The 21146-nt window shown below is 45.9% G+C and overlaps 1 protein-coding gene across 1 annotated transcript in view; it reads right to left on the bottom strand.

The window, feature by feature from the left end:
* Nucleotides 1-21146, bottom strand: part of LOC129081778 (acetyl-coenzyme A synthetase 2-like, mitochondrial) — a 59813-nt gene that overhangs the window by 35470 nt on the left and 3197 nt on the right. The window contains exon 2 of the mRNA XM_054587443.1: nucleotides 14510-14606. Within this exon, the coding sequence (XP_054443418.1) occupies nucleotides 14510-14606 (97 nt within the window). The remainder of the gene's footprint in view (nucleotides 1-14509; nucleotides 14607-21146) is intronic.

Genomic DNA, 21146 nt, shown 5'->3' on the forward strand with positions numbered 1-21146 from the left:
TAGTCCCTACACGCATTTGCATAGCTCCCCTCTGTTCAGAGGATCATCAAGGAGCGGGTTCCAAAGAAAAGCAAAGCTCAAAAAGCTGCTGCCCAGAAAATCACAGCAGAATGAAAATGAAAGTTCCTCATCTCAAGCAGGGACGTCAGGGGGGCCTTTGTTTCTTTCCAAAGTCATCACGCAAGGAGACCAGATGAGAACCAAATCATAAGGCCAGCCTGCATTTCGCCCCACCATCATCAGCAACTCCTGCCCAGGCTGGCTCCAGAATGCCTCTTCTGTAAGATTTCATCTTTTCTCCTTAAAGCTTTCAGGAAGACAAAGGCACCTTTCATTAGCACCCCATCCATCACTTGCCTAAGTTTATGATGAAAGAAAAAGCCCCCCAACACTCCCCAACATCAAAGTCCCCACAATCCAGGGGCCAGAAACACCTCTACTACTCCAGGGGCAGAGGCTGGGATGGTCTGTGACAGTGCTGAAGAGGCAACTATGGACAATGATGCAGAAGAGTAACTCAAGTCCAGTACAGGTGCCACGATCATAGCTCTAAGGATTTAAGCCTCCAGGCAGTGCCTGGGGAGATGGAGGTTTGAGTGTGTGTCACAGGTCAACAGTGATGAAATCCAGTCATTCTGCAGGCCATACACGGCAGTTCGAAGTCAAGGAACAAACGTGAACTGTCCCAGTGGAGATCTGTGTTAGCTACCTAATTAGGTATGGGAGCTTTCCTTTCTCAGCTGCCACACAGTCACTGAACAAACAGCAGGCGCCATCCACCTTGTATAACTGTCACAAGTATTAATGAGAAGTATCACCCACCTGGGACCCTGCCAAATATTCAACAGGTACTTTTTTCTCATTAGATATCTTTGTTTGAAATAATTTTCTAAAATGACTAAAATCAGCTAACCCACTTTAGTGAATTCTTAAGATGTTAAAAATTCCTTTCTAGGTACTAGGCGGGGTGAGTGGGGGAACTGGACAAAGGAAATGAGATGGGAAATGTTCTCCAGGAGTACACCTTTGACTGGGGAAGTGAAGGTACATGCACAAGAGTTTGAAGTGCATTTATCATCTCATCTTGGTGGTACATTGCTCAGGGCAGCAGGGAAAGTGTTCTGGAAAGATTAGCTGTGGGGAGGCGGAGCAAGGCAGCAAAGAGGAAATGAAATGAGTGAATTTTCCTACAAGGGCAGAAGTTGCTTGGCTGTCAGAGCTGGGTGATTGACCCATAGCCCTGGGGGAGGGTCTGCAGGCCTCAGTGTTGTGCCCCCTGGTAGGTCAATGGGATTTAACCTGTGTCCTGGAGCCAGAGCTGGGTCTGGTGGGTCCCACACTCCTGCTGCATCCAGAGGGGAAATTTCTGATAAATTTGATCTAGATAAAGCCCTAAACTCATTCCTCTTCCTATCTCCTCTGCAAAGGCCATAAACCTCAAGGTCGAAGGAATCCTTGAGGGTCAGAAGGTGCAGTCTCCCTGGGGTTCAGAAATCTCATTATAACATTCTTGACCAAAGCAGTCCAGCCTCCGCTTAAACATCACACTGCTGGGAGTCACCACTTCAGAGGGCTGCCTCTTTGTCACTTCACTAGAGAAAGTCTTCCTAAAATTGGACCACGATTTACAGCTGTTCAAATTCCACCCTTTGGTCCTAGCTCAGCCCTTTAACGCTGCCCTGAATAACTCTAATTTGTCACTGAATGACAGCCCTTTAAATTCCTGAATACCTACAACTTTCCCATGAAGCCTTTCATCCCACAGGTTCTCTTGTCCAGCCCTCCATGACCCCACTTTCATTCTCTAGATACCTCCAGGTTACCAAATGGACCCTGACATTCCCATGGCATCTGATCTGCTCAGAGCAGAATATAGGTATCCAGACCTTTGCCCTCAACTCTATTTAACCATGTAAACTAAGGGCATATCACTAGTTTAACACCTGACACAAGTGGCTCATATTCAATGAGTCCACCCCTAGCACCCAATACATGGAACAGCTGCTCTTTTACCAGTGCTTTCCTATATTAATCAGAGAATTATTTTTTTCAAGTAGACTTTCTGAATTTTCCATTTGTCCCTATTTAATTATATTTCAATTTCTATTCATTTTTTCAGCTAACCCATTATTTTTTAAACTTGGATTTTTTCATTTTAAACTTTTGCTTTTTATTAGCAATTGCCTCCAGACTTAAACCACTGCAAAATATGGCGAGCAAACCTAAGTTTTCAAGTCATTAAAAAACAAATGTTATTAAAATGATCCTGTTATTCCAAGTGCTCAAAGATGTTTAAAACATGTTTTTGGATATTCATGACTTCTCAAAGACTTCCACAAACCGAAATGCTACTGTTTCTGTATCAAAAAGATGATGCAGCCACTTAGTGACTGGTGGTGCCTTGGGCTATCGCTGCAGGAAACACTAGCTTCCTCCTCACCTATGGCATCTTTCCAAGGGATAGTCAGGTACAAATTTCTGAGAAATAATCTCACTACAATGATTTAAAATTATATTTTCAAGTGCAAGGAGAAATATAACACTCGTTCTTCAGGTACTGAACAAGATATCTAAGTCTGTCTACAACATAGACTCCTCAGGGTGAAGCCTTGAATGTTGACATATGCAAATAATATCCCCAAATATACAAATGTGGACTTGTGCCCATGATGCTTAATATGAGAAAAGTGTTGGATGGGCTTGGGGGAAGGAAGGAGATCTTCTACAGCCAACTCTTAAGAACCGGGAGTAATGTTTATCTAATGCTAAAGACATAATAACTACAAATATTTGTAACTGATATGATACCTGCCCAAACTCAGATGGTATAAAGATACCCCTGGCCCGGCTCACTCCAAAACACAACATAGCCAGAAACAGAGTTCAGAAGGAAGAGAGAAAGAAATGTATTGGTATTTATTTATCTGTCTTTAAATCAAAGGTATTTTTTCATGGTTACTATTTGAAAGTATCTTTCCTTCCTAGCTATTTCCTGATGACAGCCCAGGGAAGTAAGGTAAGCCATGTGTGTGTGTGTTCCTGTATTTAAGGAGAATGTAGGATTTGCTCACTTCCTAAAATTATTCTGGCTCTTTGTGGCTATTAAATAAATACCAGCTATCTGACCTACATCCTTTAATGTCCATCTGCCCCCCTGAATACAATCTCTACTTGGGCAGAGATTTGGACATGCATTGCCTTCTCACCAGTGTTTAGAACTGAGTCTAGCTCATTGAAGATGCTCTATAAATATTTGTTGAATAAATAGGAACAGCAGGTAAGCCTAAAATGGGAGCCCGTGCGCTATGCATGAGTGCCAGTCTACTCTGCAGATGCCTTCCACCTTCCTGAAGAGAACAGGCAAGGCTGGCTATCACTTCAGTGTCAGACTGGCAGGAAAATGTACTGCCCCTTTGAGAGAGCATATAGAAAGGACTACCCCCTCACTGGTAAACCAACTCACAGCTACTTTTCATTTTCTTCTGCCAATAAGAGAAGTAAACCCAGGTAACTGTGTTGATATGTGAATATAAGGCCTGTGACAGACTCAAGCATTTCATAGACAGTTACTTCTGTTCTCTAAGCCTGGTGCTTAGGGGCGGGGCGGGGGGGTGGTCAACTCTGTGGTCTAGATGCAAAGACGAAAAACTTGAAAGAACACTCATCTTTCCTTAGTATGCTTCTCTAGAATTTGCAAACCATTTCTTTTATTTATTTATTTATTTTTTAAATCCTAACCTGAGGATATTTTTTCATTGCTTTTTAGGGAGAGAGGAAGGGAAAGAGAGAAACATCAATTGGTTGCCTCCTGTAGGTGCCCCAACCAGAAATCGAACCCACAACCCTTGGGCTACAGGACGACATTCTAACCAACTGAGCCACACCTGCCAGGGCTACAAACCATTTCTGAAAGACAAAGGTGGTAAGAGAAGAAAGGATTGGCTTGGGGAAGCAGAACACAGCAAGAAGGACCTGACTCAGGGAGAACATGGAAGGCCGGGCAGGGCATGGAGATGCCACTAAATCTGACTTAATGGTGATGAAATTTGCCCTTTCTCCTGTTACTACACTGAGAGACTAGAAGCCCAGGAAATTCAGCTGAATGGGCTCTAAACCAAGTACAAAATTCCTCATACATCATTATTTAATTTCAAGACTATGACCTTTAGCAAACAAGTTGCAGTGAAATATAAAACTGGAGCCACACTTAAACACAAAATGCTCCCAAAGCTGCTATTTTCCAAGGAAGGCCCCAGACATACTTAGGATTCACAGAACGCAAGAGCTGAACTGCCACTTGTAACACCAGGTCAACTAGTGAATTTGGGATCACTAAAGCTGTGTGTTTTCTAAATTCCTTACAAAAAAATAAATGTATTTCCCTTGTGGCTTTGCTGTACTCAGAAGAAATACTCACCTGAGGATATTTTTTGGTCCTCAGGTGAGGACTCAGAGCTTCTCTCTTAGACCAAACAAACATCTGATCAGACAGGGTTCCCACTCCAGCTCCCCCTATACCTAGGGCCTTAGTTGTCTTATCTATAGAATGGCCTAATGATAGAGCCTACTTCTAGGGTGACGGTGAGGACTGCTATGATCTGAAAGATTGTGTTCCCCCCAAATTTACATGTGGAAATCTTAGTCCCCAAAGATGATGGTATTAGGAGACGAGGCCTCTGGGAGGTGATTAAGCATGAGGGTGAAATCCTCATGAATAGGATTGTGCCCTTATTTTAAAAAAATAAAAAAGGGGTCCCACAGAGCTCCCTTGCCCCTTCCACCATGTGCGTGCACAGTGAGAAGGTGCTTGATCCAGGAGAGACCTTACCAGAATGTCACCATGCTGATGCCTCGAACTTGGATTTCCAGACTCCACTACTGTGGGAAATACGAGGTCTGCCCAGAAGGTATCAATCAATGTAATATGAAAAATAGAGACATTTATTGACGAAGATGCAGATACAGACACAAGGAACACTGTCCATAGGACAATGATGTCTCAGTCCACTTCAAAGTAGGCACCTTGGGATCTCACACTGTTCTCCCAACTGCCATCCATGAACTGAAATCTCTTCCCTTTCAAAGGTGATTTTAGTTTTGGGAAAAGCCAGAGGTCACAGGGTGCCAAATCTGGGCTGTAGAGGGGCTGAGTCACCAGGGTGATTTGATGTTTCGCCAAAAAACCCTGCACAAGACGTGATGCATGAGCGGACATGTTGTCGTGATGAAGCTGCCAATCACCAGCTGCTCATAGATGAGGCATTCTGAATCATCCAAATAAGTTTCCACAGAGGAATGTTCAAGCTTAATGCAAAATCTGGTACAGGTTTCTTGCTCTACTTGCTCCGTCATTTTGAATACGATGGTCACACAGTACACATGCTCACTCAACAGCGTCCACTGCCCGCACTGACTAGTACTGTGAAGTTGTCATTGTTTACTCATGCGCATTCCAGTCCATTCTCCTTGGCTGCCAGGTTACATCATGCAAAACATTCTCATTATATTAACAATGGCTGGACTTTTTCTGGATGGACCTTGCAAGTTTCTGTTATTTATAAGACCCCAGTCTGTGGTGTTTTATTATAGCAGCTGGGAAAGACTTAAGGCAAGAATCAAATATGAGGTCCCAGGCGCAATTATTGCAGACAGTGGCAGAAAAAAGAATTAATAGAAGATGAGCACCTCAAGTGCCTCTTCTCAGGAGGGAGAAGGAAAATGGCAGTTTGCTTTCATGTAAGTTGCAAGTCTGTGTTATTCATTGACTCAGAGTGAATGAGCCTCACAAGCATTTGAATGCCACTCATGAAGCCCTCACCTACATGGCCCATCTGCTGTGTTCCTGTGGTGGGTGCTGTTGGGACGTCCTCACCTTAGCATGTAGCAGGGGGATGTGAGAAGGGTTCATTATCCAGTCAGGGCTGCTACTGGCCTGCAGGTTCCAGGCACTCAGCCCATGGCCCGTGCTTCTGAAAGGCTGGAGGGAAGGCAGACATCCCCACCCTGCCACTCTCTGGGCATCCCACCCATCCATTACCCGCTGTGTCACCCCACAGCCTGCATCAGCAACCTCACCTCTTCCAGCCACACCTGCCACCCACTAGAGCACAAGAAACCTCTTCTCTAAGCTGCCACAGAACCATCAGGTCCACAATCTCATACCTCCTCAGCATCAAGGGGGTTGGTACCTTCCCTAGCTCCACATGTTACTATCTAGAACACCCTCCTCCTGTCTACATACCCTCCACTCACATTTCCTGCTCATGGAATGACAACAGTAACTGCTATTAAGTGAATGTCCTGTGCCGAGCACTGCTGTTAATCTTTCGCACATCCATACAACCCTCACAACAACTTATGGGTTATGAGCTATCATCTCCTCCTCTCATTTTCCAGATGAAAAAATTGAGGCACACAGCATTTAAGTGACTTTTTCACAACTCTTCAATTGAAAGGGTTAGGCCTGGCTCCAATGGTCTTGTCTTAACCAGTTCCTCTATAACCCTCAGCATCAGAACTGCTTGCTTTCTATTGCAAAAGTGCCTGGACTTCATCATTTTTGTTATCTGCCACCTTTACTGTTATTTATGCAACATTTGGGTGGGGTGGTTTATTTTTATGTAAATTTATTTTAAAAATAAAGTAAAGGCTCTGAACCTGACGCTAACCGTATTCAAAATGGAATTTAGGAAGTGTAAGCCTGCTCAGTGCAGTTACATCCAGCCTTTCTTGTAATCAGGTTGAAGCACGGAGAAGAGAGTGTGACTTGGGACGAAGTAGCCTTTTCTTTCATAATTCAGTGTTTTGTTCTATGCTCAGGACTACCTCCCCCGAATATGTCTCCCTAGGCATGTCAGGTCAAATGCCACACCACAAGTGTTTCGCTCCTACTCTGACACAGCCTAGTATGGTGTTGGCCTCTAGATAAACCTTGCGGAATGGAAGTAATGGTTAGACTGCAGAAAGTCTGCCCTCCTCTGTAATTAATGCCTAATTCCCCACTTGGCCTATTTCCCCTTACACCCCAGCACTTGGTCTTCAGCCAGAGTCTTGTCTCCTAAAAAGAAGTTCTTTCCTTTCCAGAACCAAAGACCAGCTCATATCACCGAGGGCACCCATGCACAAAGAGCTCCAGAGGAGCCTACAGACTGGCAACCTGGACAAGGAGACACTAGTGGACTCCAGTCTGGAACCCAGCCCTGAAAACTCCCTAGTGTCCTGGCAGGACATTCATCTACTGCCTGGCAGGCTTGTTTACCTCCCAGAGAAGCCACAAAAGTAATGATCTTTCCCTGACAGAATATAGGAGAAGATGTAGGTTTTAACTTTATAAATACACGCACTTTTCCTTGTGGTTAAAGAAAAAAGTGCTACAGGATGTTGTTCAGTTCCCTCTTCAGGTTTACGTGCCCACAAGTGATTTGGTGAGTCTCTCTACACTGCTCCAACGCAAGTCCCCTGGGCCATAACAATGACAAAACACAGAACAAGTGCGTTCATACAGATACCTTCAGACCAAACACGGGTGGCAGTGGCTCTATTTCTCATGCTTCAAGGTGAATGAATCCACAGAGCCTTCCAAGTTAACACCTGGAGGAAAGTAAGCAGGGACAGTTTGCTCTGTAGACACAGCCTCACAGGTGAGAATCCAGACTGCGTTAAAAACTCAGTGTGACTGCCTCAGGCCCAAGTTGTTTTCCTGGCCTTTTGGTCACAACTTTGAGAAGCACAAAAATGCCTCTGAGCCTGTCACCAAGTTAGTGCTGTAGAGCAGCGGGGACCCACTCGTATCTTCACCTCTTCCCTCAGATGGGGATGGAAGACTCAGGTTCCTCAGCACAGCCAAAGAGCCAGGCAAAGCTGGTTCAAATCTTATTTCTGGCCTTTCCAGCTGGGTGAGCTTGAGAGCTCCTGAAGTTCATTGGGTGTCAGGTCCCGGGCTTTAAAACAAAGGGTCACCATGAATATGAACTAAGATCATCAGTGTGAGCTCATGCCCAGGCTTGTCCCCATGCTGAAGGTTCAGCCATAACTTCAGGAGGATGGAGGGCTGGGATGTGTTATTTCCAGCTTGACTGTGGCATTTTTACTGCAACCTTCCCCGGAGTCATTCTTGGCAGCCCTTGTCCCAGGCAAGTCCTAATGGGGACCAGACAGCAGGCAGGGCAGTGAGACCCCACAGTGAGGCACACAGCAAAGCTGAGTCAGGCTTATCCCACTGTCTTGAGCCTCTGGAAGCAGAAAAGCAAATGCAAACAGGAACAACAAAACACTGCCCTAGAAGCCTCAGCTCCAAGCGCCAGCTACAGTGAAGTCTATGCCCTTCTCCTCACACCTCAGAGCCCATGCAATCACACCGCCACCCCACTCCCAACGCCAGCACCAGTCCTCACTAGCCTGCATTCTCCCCTTACCAGGCTGTGGCCCTTCTCTTCCCACAATTCAACCAATCCCCGACACCTCCAGATGGCGGGAAACAGTTCAGGAAAGCAAGGATCCAGTACCAAGGGAGGTGTGCTCCCAAGTAAGCCTCTGTCGCTGTGCTCAGAGAGTCCCCATCAGGTTTCCCTGGACGTACATAGATTCTCTCAGTGTGAGTCATTTCTGCTGTAGTCCCACGGTTGGTCATTCTAAAACATGAAATTCCAGGAGCCTTAGCTTGCCCAAAAGGAAAAAGAAAAATAAGTGGTCATATTTAGAAAGTTCAAAACACTTTCCAGATTCAGCATTAGGAGCCAAAGCCTTAAGGAAAGTCTTTAAAACCAGCCTAATCCAAGTAACACAGGCTTCTACTGGATTCTGGGAGTCAGTATGCAGATTCCTCTTAGGCTGGAAGCTGGGAAACCACACAGAACTCCAGGAGCCACTGGCCTCTCTGCCCCACCCAGGGGAGCACCTTGAACAAATCAACTTTGCCCTGTGTGACAGGTGGCCAGTCACCACACTCATCAACCTCATTATGCCAGTTTATGATCCTTCTCTCAATTGCCCCAATATTTTAATAAAGGAGTCTGCTCACTAAAGTTATTACTTTGGGGGTGAGAAGAAGAGCAAGGTGCAAAGGTCATGCATACAAGTAAACGGAAGGGCAGTTTGTTAGCTGATGAGATTTTTTCTCCTGAGTTGAAGTCCTCACCCTGAAAATGCCACCCTATCCTCCCAGCACCAGCAGCCATAGGGATACCCTGTGCCCTTCCCATTGTCAAATCTGAAGTCCTCTACTGACCTCCCTTCAACTGGCCCTCATCCTCCCAGACACTGTCCTGGGCTTTAATACCCCATGTCCTACTATCTAGTAGAGGAGAAGTGTGTTTCCATTTTGTAGATGAGAAAACTGAGGGTCAGAAAGCTGGAGTGGCCCTGGCCAGCTTGCTCAGTTGGTTAGAGCATCACCCCGATACACCAAGGTTGTAGGTTCAGTCCCTGGTCAGGGCACATACAAGAAGCAACCAATGAATGCATAAATAAACAGAACAGCAAATTGATATCTCTCCCTCTCTTTTTCTCCTCACCTTTCCTCTCTCTAAAAGAAAAAAATAAAAATAGAAAAAGAAAGAAAGAAAGAAAGCTGGAGTGATTTCCTTAAGGCCACACACACAGAGCCAGGCAACAGAGTGGGTGTGGAGCATCAACCTCCCACCTCCACCCTTGCTGGCTACCTCACCCTCCAGTTTGCTCACATACCACTGCCTCCTTCTGCCTCCATCATCACGTCTCCTCTGCTGCCTCACAGAATCTAACCCTCCACAGGACTTCCGCCAGGGGTCCACAGTGAGACTTCCTTTTTCATACCACTGGTGTCCAAAAGGACCAGCCACTTTTGTGACCTCAGTAGGTGGCTAAGTTTGAAGACATCTAGGTCCAAGGACACAAACAAGCCTCTGGAGGAGGTGCCTCCAGGTTGCAGGCCCACCTGGCTCCTTCTGTCCATGTGTGCTGGTCTAGCTCCCCCCGGACAGAGGGCTATCCCAAAGGGCCAGGCCCCATCTTATATTCCCGGTGGGCCTTCCACATTAGGCACTAGGCTGCCTCAAGCCTCAATGACACCTGATGCCTGGCCCAGCACACCCAAGGGGGAAAGCCATCCTCTCAGTACCTGAGCACGAGGCAGACAGGGGGAGGAGGGCCTGACATCCCCCTTCTCCTCTGGATAGGGGCTCCTCACTATAGAGAGCCCCTCCCCAATAAAAAGGCCCAGATGGAACAACCACAGAAATATTCCTCCAGGGGCTTGACTCACAGTGAAAACTATACTCAGCTCTCATGGCTGGGAGGCACACACAAGACAATGTCTGCCCTTCCAGGTGCAGCACAATGACTAGCTCTGCTACTCTGTTTACATGATACTGTGGGCCTGAGTATGGGCATGTTACTATGCACTGCTCCATGACCACTAGCAATGGAACAGCACTGGTCTCCTCTAATCCCTGTTTTGACTGATGAGGATGCTGAAGTCCACAGTGCTGGCCAGGGTTAAAACCTGTTACAGCTTAATTAAAAGGAGGGTCACATCTGGACTCAGGTTAAAGTTCAGGCCCCTCTTTAAAGAACCTCAGGCAAAAGATGAGCTGGTTAAGAGCTTTGGTAAATACTCTAAGCACGGCACCCACAGTCTCTTCTCTCCTCTGTTTCTGGGCATCCACACACACGCCATAAGTTTTGATCTCATGAATCTACCTAAGACCCCACCACCACCTTCCTGAAGGGAAGGGATCAATGTTTCTTTTCATCCCCATCCCCAAGGGCCTCTGAAATCTGCCAACCTGAACTACATGTGACGAACAATCTTGTAAAATAGGCACCAAGCTGGAGAAGCTCACATGGACGGTTGAAAGGAGCAGAGCCCAAGGTGCCATCTGGCTGCAAAGCCCTGGGGCGCCACCCAGGTTATTTGGGCCCACCTGGCCTTTGTAGGCCCTATCTAGAAGGCCTCATGCAGTTCAAGAGGGGCCCAAGGTCTGCAATCCTGCTGGTTCACTAGGAGACAATAGCTTCCCCAGGCCATCCCTGAACACACATCTGAAATTGGGATGGGGTGACCCTCTGACCCTGGCTCTGGCCTCAGGCCACAGGCCGCCCTCTTTCTTGGAAGATGGGGAGGAGTGTGCAGGCCATCCCAGGCTGATCACTGCCAAGCAGAGCATTCCTGCTCTTTCACCTCTTACAGGGAAGTGAACACTACACTTCTGAAGGAGGAAACTCGAGAAAACCAGTCAATGAGGTTCTCCTACCGGAGCCAGGTAGCCAGCACCAGCACAAGGCCTACCTGCCCTGCTGATAGCAGGTAGCCACCTTCAGTCCATCTTGGAACTGGTGTCACAAAAGGAAAGTCCTGATGGGGTGGGGTGGCGGGGGGGGGGCGGTGGACAGGATTAGAACATGGGGCTTCCCCAATGTTCCCAAAGCCGACCTGCCAAGCCTCTTCCACCCAAGGGAAATAAGGTTACAAATACATGCCGGTATTCAGAATAGGGGACACTTGAAGGACACAGATAAGTAATTGCAGACTTGCAGACAAGATTAACAGAGCAGGAGAAGGGCTCTGCCTGAAACCTGGAAAACATTAGCAGGACAGGTCCTTTAACACTAACAGCAGCTTGTAGGAACACACCTGGAGAATGAGAATGTTTAAAATGTATGTATACAAGTATATGTACTGTACACACACACACACACACACACACACACACACACACACATACCCCTGTGGGCATGCACATGTGTGTCTGCCTAGACATATGGAAAATAGTGGCAATTCTTGCAAGTGGGATGAAGGTGTTACTAATGGTTACTGGGGCAGGAACTGCTGGTTCATGTTACAAACTCTACAATGGCTTCAGAAATGTGCCGCATCAAAAGAAGTCAGCAGACCCAGGAGTGTGAGGCTTTGGGCACCCGAGGAATGAGACATGTCACCCAAACTTGAGACAGACAAGGTGGACATGGTCCCCAGGAAACTGCACTGCCACCAGCACCCCAGCCTCTAAGAACCACAACCCCATAAAGAGCTCAAGCTATGAGTCTAGAACTTGGTCTTTGTGCTTGTGGTCATTCTGTGGCACCTTGAGTGCCACCACATGGGACACTGGGCAGGGAAAGCACTTTATTTTAGTGAAAGTATGCTGGCAGGACAGCTAGCACCAGTGTCTAGGTGGCTATACTGAGAGGCGAGGAAGAAAATCTTTTATCAGAACACTAAAATGAGCCCAGGCTGGTGTGGCTGAGTGGACTGAGCACCGGTCTGCGAATCGAAGGGTCGCTGGTTCTATTCCCAGTGAGGGCACATGCCTGGGTTGCAGGCCAGGTCCCCCACGGGGGGCACATGAGAGGCAACCACACATTGATGTTTCTTTCCCTCTCTCCCTCCTTCCTCATCTCTCAAATAAATACATACATACATAAATAAACTAAAATGACCAGGAAAATAATTAGCCCAAGTCTTTCAAAAACTAGCTGCAATTATAGACAAACTGTATGCACACTTCTCTTTTTACTCAAGCAGTAAACAGTAATAGTCATCGGGAGCTAAGATAGCTGAAGTTTGTAAAACTGTTCTGAGCCAAATCTGTACATTTTTGGAGAGAGAACAGTAAGTATTTTGCCTATACTCATAAGTTTGCCCCCCTGTGCAAGGTTGCTTTGGTGTATTGGAACTAAAGTTGTTCTCAGCTTTAACACACTGGCTGCAGTACTGGAAATTCCCCCGTGGTTCACAATTAATCACACATCTCAGCAGGCCAGCCCAAGCCCAGCTCTCACTGCTGAACATTCACTTGGTGTGTGCACAGGCGATGTCCAGCCAAGGGGATGCCACACATCGCACCCTCCCACTCCCTGCTCTCCCCTCAAGGACCCAGGCATGCCTGAGGCAGTGATGGAAGGAAATCAGTCTGTGGCCGGACCCACTTTGTCTCCAGCATCCAGTTGGTTAGCTCCTCCACCCCCCACGCACAGAGTCTTAATCTTTTACTAAAGTCGAGTTGGGCCAATAATAGTAAAGAATAATGGAGCCAGTTTATTTATTAGAGCAGTGCTCCTCAAACTCTAGTGCGCACAGAGGTCCTGGGGATCTGCCTCAGCCATCTGAGTGGGGCTGTATAGGCCATGAGCTTGGCTGGTGGGAGATGGGTCCATGCAGAAGCTGGAAAGGCCATGATGGACTATGAATAGAGAGGGTGTTGACAAAAACAGGAGAGACAAGTAGGGCACTACCCATTAAAAGTTGCAGCAGATCCGAAAGTCAACCTGAGTAGTTTTATCATCTTTGGTGATAAATCCCAAGTTTAAGAGACAAGCAAGAAACTAGGGGTGCCTAGTGGATCCACAGTCACCCAAATGGCAAAGGAAGAACTGCTGTTCTCAGGGCCCTGGGCCTGGGTCTGTTTCTGAACATTCCTACCACATTCTCTCACTCCCCTCACCCCAGCCACATGCACCTTCTGTCTGTTTCTGGGGTACCTATGCTTATTTCCCCTCAGGGTCCTGAATTGGCCTGGGAAGTTCTCCCCCCATCCTTCTCATGGCTGCTTCTCCTTAGCAATAGGACCTCGGCTTAAATGTCACCTCCTCAGAGACACCCAACTACACTGCTATGAATTTGGGGATTGTATGATACAGTGGCACATAATGAAACTTGTTAAATGACTGCACAAGAAAAGCTGTAAGCCACCCACCAGGAGCATAATCATGCTCATGACTCCATGATGGGGGCTGGGGGTGGTGATAAAGGACACACAACTGAGGTTCATAGTGGGTGTGAGATAGCACTGTAAAGGGAACTCTAGGCTTTAGCAAAGGGAGTTCTACCTCTGGGGAAAGAAGACTCAATGCTCTGCAGTGACTGGCCACAGAGACCCCAAGCAAGGCCATTCCCCACAGGAGAAAACATTTTCAGGCCAGTTACTATTCCTGGACACTGGGTTCGTTCAAATCCCCCAACACACACACAATATCCAGAAGGGTGCACGGCACTTAGAATATGTGAAGAATTTAAATAATCAAAGAATACAAATGTCAGGTGTACCCCTCTGTAAAAGACTTGATTTTACTTTTGGCCCCACTCTTATAAGTGCCACAAGAGTAAGAGGCTGAGTGGGTTAATTTTATGATAATTATGCCAGCATCTATTTTATTCAGCTTGCGTTCATGCTTACTTTTCCTGGGATGAGAGAACATTTCCAAAGCTGAAACATGCTCCTTGGTGTTCAGACCACCCCTGCCCAGGACTGAACACACACTGACAGGACTGTGCCAACAGCCACCCTATGCCTTGCACATTCATTGTAGTTGTTCCGAAAGACCCAGTTCCTTCTATGGGAATCTGAAGACACCAAGTATTGCCAAGTGAACAGGAAAGCCAGGCTTCTTCCAAGCTGGGCAATCCTACTCCTGGAACACAGTCCAGGAGAAGTGTCTGGTGCCAGCATCTACAGCAGAGACACAAAGGCCCAAGGAGACCCTGTGGAGCACAGGTACAGGGTGATGCCTGCCATCAGGGGACACACATTACCTGTAGGTGATCCTCACTTCAGTTCCAGGCTCATCTCGCTCCCAGATCAAAGCAATGCTCTCCGGGGACTTCTGAACATGCTGATCCAAGCAGTTGACTGCACAAAAACAGGTTAACAAACATTAAACTTGGAGCTCTTGGAGTCAGAATCAGGGGAGGGTCTGGTGTGCTGTGACTTGTACTATTCCCCACTGAGGTGGATATTTCCATTTTCCTCATCAAAGATGTCATTTCTACTTCCTTGCAAGGAGACGGGTAATTGTCAAAGCCTGTGAAAATAGGACAATAACTACACAAATATGATCTCACAGGTACAGGGTGATCCCCTGTGAAAATGGTATAAAGCCGACATTTCACACCAGCAGTCCCAATCCCAGCCACACATTGGTGTTGTCTGGGCCACCCCCAGGGACCCTGACCCAAATGACCCTATAATTTTCAAGGCTCCTGGGTGGTTCTAATGTTCAGTGTGGGCCGGGTACCACAGCCTGAGGTGTTGGAAAGACCTCATATATATACACCTCTCTCTCTCTATATATAGATTGATTTTAGAGAGGAGGGGAGGGAGAGAGAAATATTGATGTGAGAGAGAAACATTGATCAGTTGCCTTCAGTACACTCCCTGGCTTTTTGAGGATCAAATGCACAACCTAGCTAGGTATGTGCCCTGAAGGGATTGAACCTGAAGACTTTTGGTGTACCAGGTGATGCTCCAATCAACTGAGCCACCGGACAGGGCTAGAGAGAATACCTAATGTAAATAGGATGCTCCTGATCCAATACAACTTTCATGCAAAGGGCTCTCACATGTGGTAGAGCTGCACAGTGTCCAGGTCAAGGAACCACATCCCTTCTTAGGTGTCCAGTCAGCACCCTAAAACCAGCCTCTGTTCCAAGGAGTGTTGCAATGATGAGGAAATGCAATGATGGTTTTCCGGAAGACTCTGCTCCCCTCCTCCTCCATTACCCAAGCTCAGGTCACATGACTGCCCGCAAAAAACAGAAGGTCAGTTCTGCCAGTTTACTGTAAACCTGAAGATTAGTAGGATTATGTTCATTTGCTGACATCCTGTTCAAGGTGAGCTTAGCTGTGGCTGTCAATGCCAGCCTCCAAAGCCAGGCTTTCATTGCTCACCTCTCCATCAGGGGAGAAAATGATCACCACAAATATCTGTTGGAGGCAGCAGCCATCTGTCCCCCTGGTCGTCAGGGTCACCCCAATGTCCAGGTATATAAATGTTTGTTTTCTTTTTCCTTTTCAGAGCAGTTACTTATCTTCTTCAAATCAGTCTTCTCCTATGTAAATGGGAGCTGAATTATCTACCATGTCTAACTCACAAGGCTATGACCAGAAACCAATGAAATACTGAATGTTAAAGTGCTATTATATGAACACAAGGTACTATTACCAACTGATAAATACCATGCTATGAGTTGGAGACTTTTTAAAAATTTATTTATTTATTTATTTATTTTTAGAGAGGGGAAGGGAGGAAGAAAGAGCGGGAGAGAAACACCAATGTGTGGTTGCGTCTCACGTGCGCCCTACCAGGGACCTGTATCACAACCCAGGCATGTGCCCTAGACTGGGAATTGAACCGGCAATCCTTTGGTTCGCAGGCTGGCACTCAGTCTGCTGAGCCACACCAGCCAGGGCTGAGTTAGACTTTCAAATGCAATAACCATTCTGACAAAATTTATGGGAGATACCAAAATATCATGTGATTCCTCTGATTCTTGAGAGGGTGAACTCACAAGAAAATATTTACATACTTTAGTTAATATGGGTCTGTGCGTGTGTGTGTGAGAATTATGTTTTCCCCTCCTGGGTTATTTTCTCTATTAATTATTCTTATAATAAAAATTTATTTTCAATTTTCTGATTCCTAACCGGTATATAAATTTTACATCAAAAATTTTAATAAAGATATATGTCATGAAAAAAGTTATTATTGACTCAGAAAGGTTCTTTGAATTATTAAACAAATAGATGAGAATAAATGCCAATAACACAGAAGAGAGGAAAAGAAAGAAGAGAAACTGAGAAGGTGGCGCTTGGTGGCAGAACCTGGATTTATATAATAAACCCAAAATCAATGTGTATATGTTTGAGTGTCTCAATATGTTCCAGAGTTGAGAAATCACGTTTTCACACCACAACTGGGGATTTCTGACTTCTGTTGAACAACCAGCAGATGAGGGCACACCTTACCCTGAGAGCTGAGGTGGTAGCCATGCCTCAGCAGAGCAGGTCCTGTTCCCACTCCACTGCCTGGCCCTGGAGGACCTGACTGATGCAACAGGAAGCAGTGACCCTAAGCAGGTCGTGACAAGCCTTGGAGTACTCAGGTCCTTGACGCTGAAGACAGATAATAAGAAAGGCTTGGAGGAGGGAAACAGAGTGAGTTAAAGCTGTGCACGGAGCAGGAGAGTGTTGCTTCCATGTGTACATGAGTGTTCACTGGACCCTGGCTGCACCAGGCATTACTGGGGAACCGATGCAAACCCTTGGCGCCGCCCTAGAGCAGCCCTGAGAAAACTCCGGATGATAGGTGTGCACACTCATATCCAAGAAGCCTGCTCCAACACACCTTCCACCTTGACTTGTACCTTCTGAGCCACCGTGGAAAAAGTCCGGCTCAGATGTAGCTTCAGAAACAGTCTACAAGTGGTCCACTGACCTGCTCAAGGCCTAGCCAGGAAGCAATAGGAAGGGGCTCAAAGCAAAGTAATGCCTTACCTGGGGATCATCTACCACATTGCCTGCTCCCATGGCAGCCAGGGTGTCAGCACATGACTGCCCAACCTGAAACCTAGATCCTCAGTGCCCCGGAGCCCAGCAGAGCATCCTGTGCATGGCTTATGCCAAAGAGGAGGGCAGAGGTGCGAAAAGTGGAGGGGAAAGACCTTCCCTAGGATGGACAGCATCCAGGATGTGGCTGGGTGGACAGCAAGACAGCCCTATGTTCATGTCTTCCTGGGGCTGACAAGTGGCAGAATTCAGGCAGGTCAGTACTGAGCCTTAGGTGCATTCCTTGCACATGGGAGGTGCTGGGTAAGTGGCCACCAAGGCCCCAAGTGATCTACCTCTCTCCATTGGCAGTGCTGATTTTGTTGAGCACCTTCCTGCCTTAGGACCTTTGCATAGTTTCTCCCTGCCTAGGGCGGGCACACTGTACCACTCTCCCTACCGCTCTCCTCACCTGGTGCCCATCCTCCTGCAGGTCCCAACCTACACATTCTCACTCTCTCAGTGAGCATTTTGCATCCCTTGGACCTTTAACTCACCCACCTCAGATGTTTGCACTTGCAATCCCTCCGTGCGCAGTGACCAGTTATCCTGTTCATGTTTGTATACATGTGGCCTAACACAGAGCAGACAGCAGAGAGCAGAGAAGCACTACAGTTCTGGATGATGGACAGGCCATTCAAATGCTCAAGCTAAAGGGCAAAATTGAAATCTAAATGGCACCAGGTTGGCCCCATGCCCAGGGGAGGGAAAAGACCTCTTTCTGTCTTAATGGCTTTGTTCCTCAAGAAGTTCTCTTGTTGGTCTAAATCAGCACTTCTAAATCTCCCAAAACTCCTAGAGGGCTTCTTAGCACACAGACTGTGAGCCCCACCATCACCAGAGGTCTGAGTGACCAGGTCTGGGTGGGCCTGCACATTTCACCTCTGACAGATCCCAGTAATGCCATTGCTGCTGGTCCAGGACCATGCTCCCACAGACAGGCATGCATGTATACATCTATACACATTCTTCTTTACATATGTATTCCAGATTCCCAGGGGCTTTCTTTTCCCCATGGGGACAGGAGTGATCAAAAACACTTATCAGATCTGTAAGGCATCTGGCCACACCCTCAGTGGATGGCAGCCTAAGTCTCGGGTCAAATCCAACCTCCAGAGTCCAGCCCTGTCCAAATACTCAGATAAGCAGACAACATTCTTGTTATCTAATCTAAATTTCATTTTTCTAATCTGAAGTTGAGATAACAGTTCCGAGCTGTGGGAGTGACAGTAGGAATTAGATGTCATTGAAGAATTTCCTGTCACAGGGTCAGATTGTGTGGCAGTGTTCCCAAAGGAAGCACAGTTCACAGATGCTTTGGCTGACATTTAGATGACATGGGCACTTAGAGAAAGTGTGGGGTCTGGGTTACAACGGCCCTAAAACATCATGTATATGTTGGCTTTTAACACATATGTATTAGTACTGCTATTGCCTCAACTGCAGGGAAAAAAAGAAGGGAGAGAACGAGGATTAAAGGAAGACATTCATATTTCTCCACATTTTAAAAGAAAGTCTCCACCCAGAGAGCTGGGCAGTGGGACAAAAAAATTCCATTCACAAGCAGTTCCAAGAAGAGTTGGGCAGGGCCCTAGAGCAACTTAAGGCTCAGTTCAAACCCCATCTCTTAATTCAAGCCCTTTCCAAATTTCCCAGAACACAGTAATCTCTCCTTCTCCATCAATCAGTGACCCAGTTAATCAGCCTGGTAGTGTTATTATGGGACACAATGCTGGCTCTGCTAAAATCTCTGCAGTCTGGGTCACAAGATCACTGCGAGCAGGGACCATGTCCCTAAGATTCACTTATCATAGGGGTGGGTTGGGGAGTAACATAATTCTTGCCTTAGCAAATATAAATATCTTGAGCAAGTTACCCTAGCGTGGATTTGCTCATTTACTAATTTGTGATTCATCTCTTCATTAGAATGCAGACTCTGGCATTAGGGCATTTTCTGCACTGTTCATCACTGTACATGAGCTGCAGCCTTTATTTCCATACCTGTACAATGGGACCACTGAACACTTCACACTGGTGTCATGATAATGAGAAGAGGCTCCATCATGTTCACCTGAAAGCAGTTTAACATATAGAGTCTAACACAGCTCTGCAAATAGCTAAGCTAATGCCTGCTGATTGTTCATATGTTTGGTGGTTTGTTGTTTTTTTAAAGACTATAAGGCCCTCGCTAGGTAACTCAGTTGGTTAGAGGGTTGTCCAATATACCAAGGTTGTGGGTTTGATCCCTGGTCAGGGTACACACAAGGATCAATCAATGAATGCATAAATAAGATGAACAACAAATCAATGTTTCTCTCTAAATAAATAAATAAATAAATAAACAAACAAACAAAATTTTATAAAGACTATGAGAGGTTATCATTTCCATCATAAAGATGGCATACTTATGTAGGAATTTTCAAGAAATCCTGTCAGCTGTTTAAATGTACAAATCCCCCTCTCCAACTTTAAGTAAACCCACATACAGAAATTCTATTTTAATCAAAAGAAACAAGGGAGTTTATATTCACAATAGAATTCACAATGGGTTTTCTTTAAATAAAAAAAAATCTCCCTGGCACAATTTAAGATATTTCATCAGTCACAAAAATTGTGTTTGCCAAATTTCTAGAAGTACCTGCTTTTAATTTTTTAATTAATTAATTTTTTATTTTATTTCATTTTTCCTCCATTACCTTTGCATCTGCTTTTTAAAGTGAGTCAGGCCTCTAACAACTATGGAAAATTCAGTCTCTTCTGGACGATTTTCTCCTACAACTTGTGGTTACATTTTCATTTACAGTTCCTTGAAAAATCTTAGATAAGTTACTTCAATTACTGAGAAAGATATGAAGCACAGGAATATAGTGTCTGCTGATTGAGTGTCAGTGTATATGCTTTCTAATGACTGGAGGCATGTCATAAACAACAGGAAGGTACAGCAAAATGGTCCCCATTGCTGCAACTAATGTTTCAAAAAGCATCCAGAAATCTGTGTTCAATGCTTCATTAAAACTATTACTCTACACCATTGCTTAAAAGTAAGAAAACACACACTTTAAAAAAAAATCAGACTCAGACTCTGGTGTTTAGAAAATATAGCATGGTTGTGGGTTTGAAATCAACACATTGTTACCTTCTGGTTCTGCATTTGCCACTTCCTGACATTTTTAGTTTATATACCACAGAGCAAAACATCTGCTGAGCTATACAGAGGACAAAGCCAAATTTCAAAAATTGAAAAGAATCTTTTTTTAGATCTTGGCTTTCCAAAGAACCTTCTGTAAAGCATTTTTATGTAAAGGTAATTAGAAGCAAGACACTGAATGGGGTGGTGACTCTATCTTTATGTCCAGGAGGTCCTCTGGCACCATGACTCACCTGGCTACTAACCCAGAGCTCCAGGGTGGGCTTCGAGCCCTGTTGGCCACCTCCATACCCTCCTGACCTGTTTCCTGCCTATCCCAGATCGATCAGATGCAAGCTCACGTGGTCCTGTTCAGAGGAAATACAGCATTCTCAGCAGCACTACTGAAGACCAGGCTCAATGTCATGGTCCCCCCTCCCCCCCACACACCCAACTCCCCACCCCTACAGCATTCATTAATAAATAATGAAGACCAGTGATTGGGTATGAGTAACACACTAAAGACTGTGCAAAGAACCATGTCCAGGTAGCTCAGTTAGTTAGAGCACTGTCCTGTCCCCAGTAGGTCAAGGATGTGTGTTCAATCCCCAGCCCTGCCAGGGCACATACAAGAATCAACCAATGAATACATAAACAAGTGGAACCACAAGATCGATGTTTCTGTGTCTCTCTTTCTCCCTTCCTCTCTCTCTCTAAAA

This window comes from Pteronotus mesoamericanus, unplaced genomic scaffold, assembly GCF_021234165.1.
Source record: "Pteronotus mesoamericanus isolate MK-2021 breed Mesoamerican mustached bat unplaced genomic scaffold, CSHL_Meso_final scaffold_118, whole genome shotgun sequence".
NCBI lineage: Eukaryota > Metazoa > Chordata > Mammalia > Chiroptera > Mormoopidae > Pteronotus > Pteronotus mesoamericanus.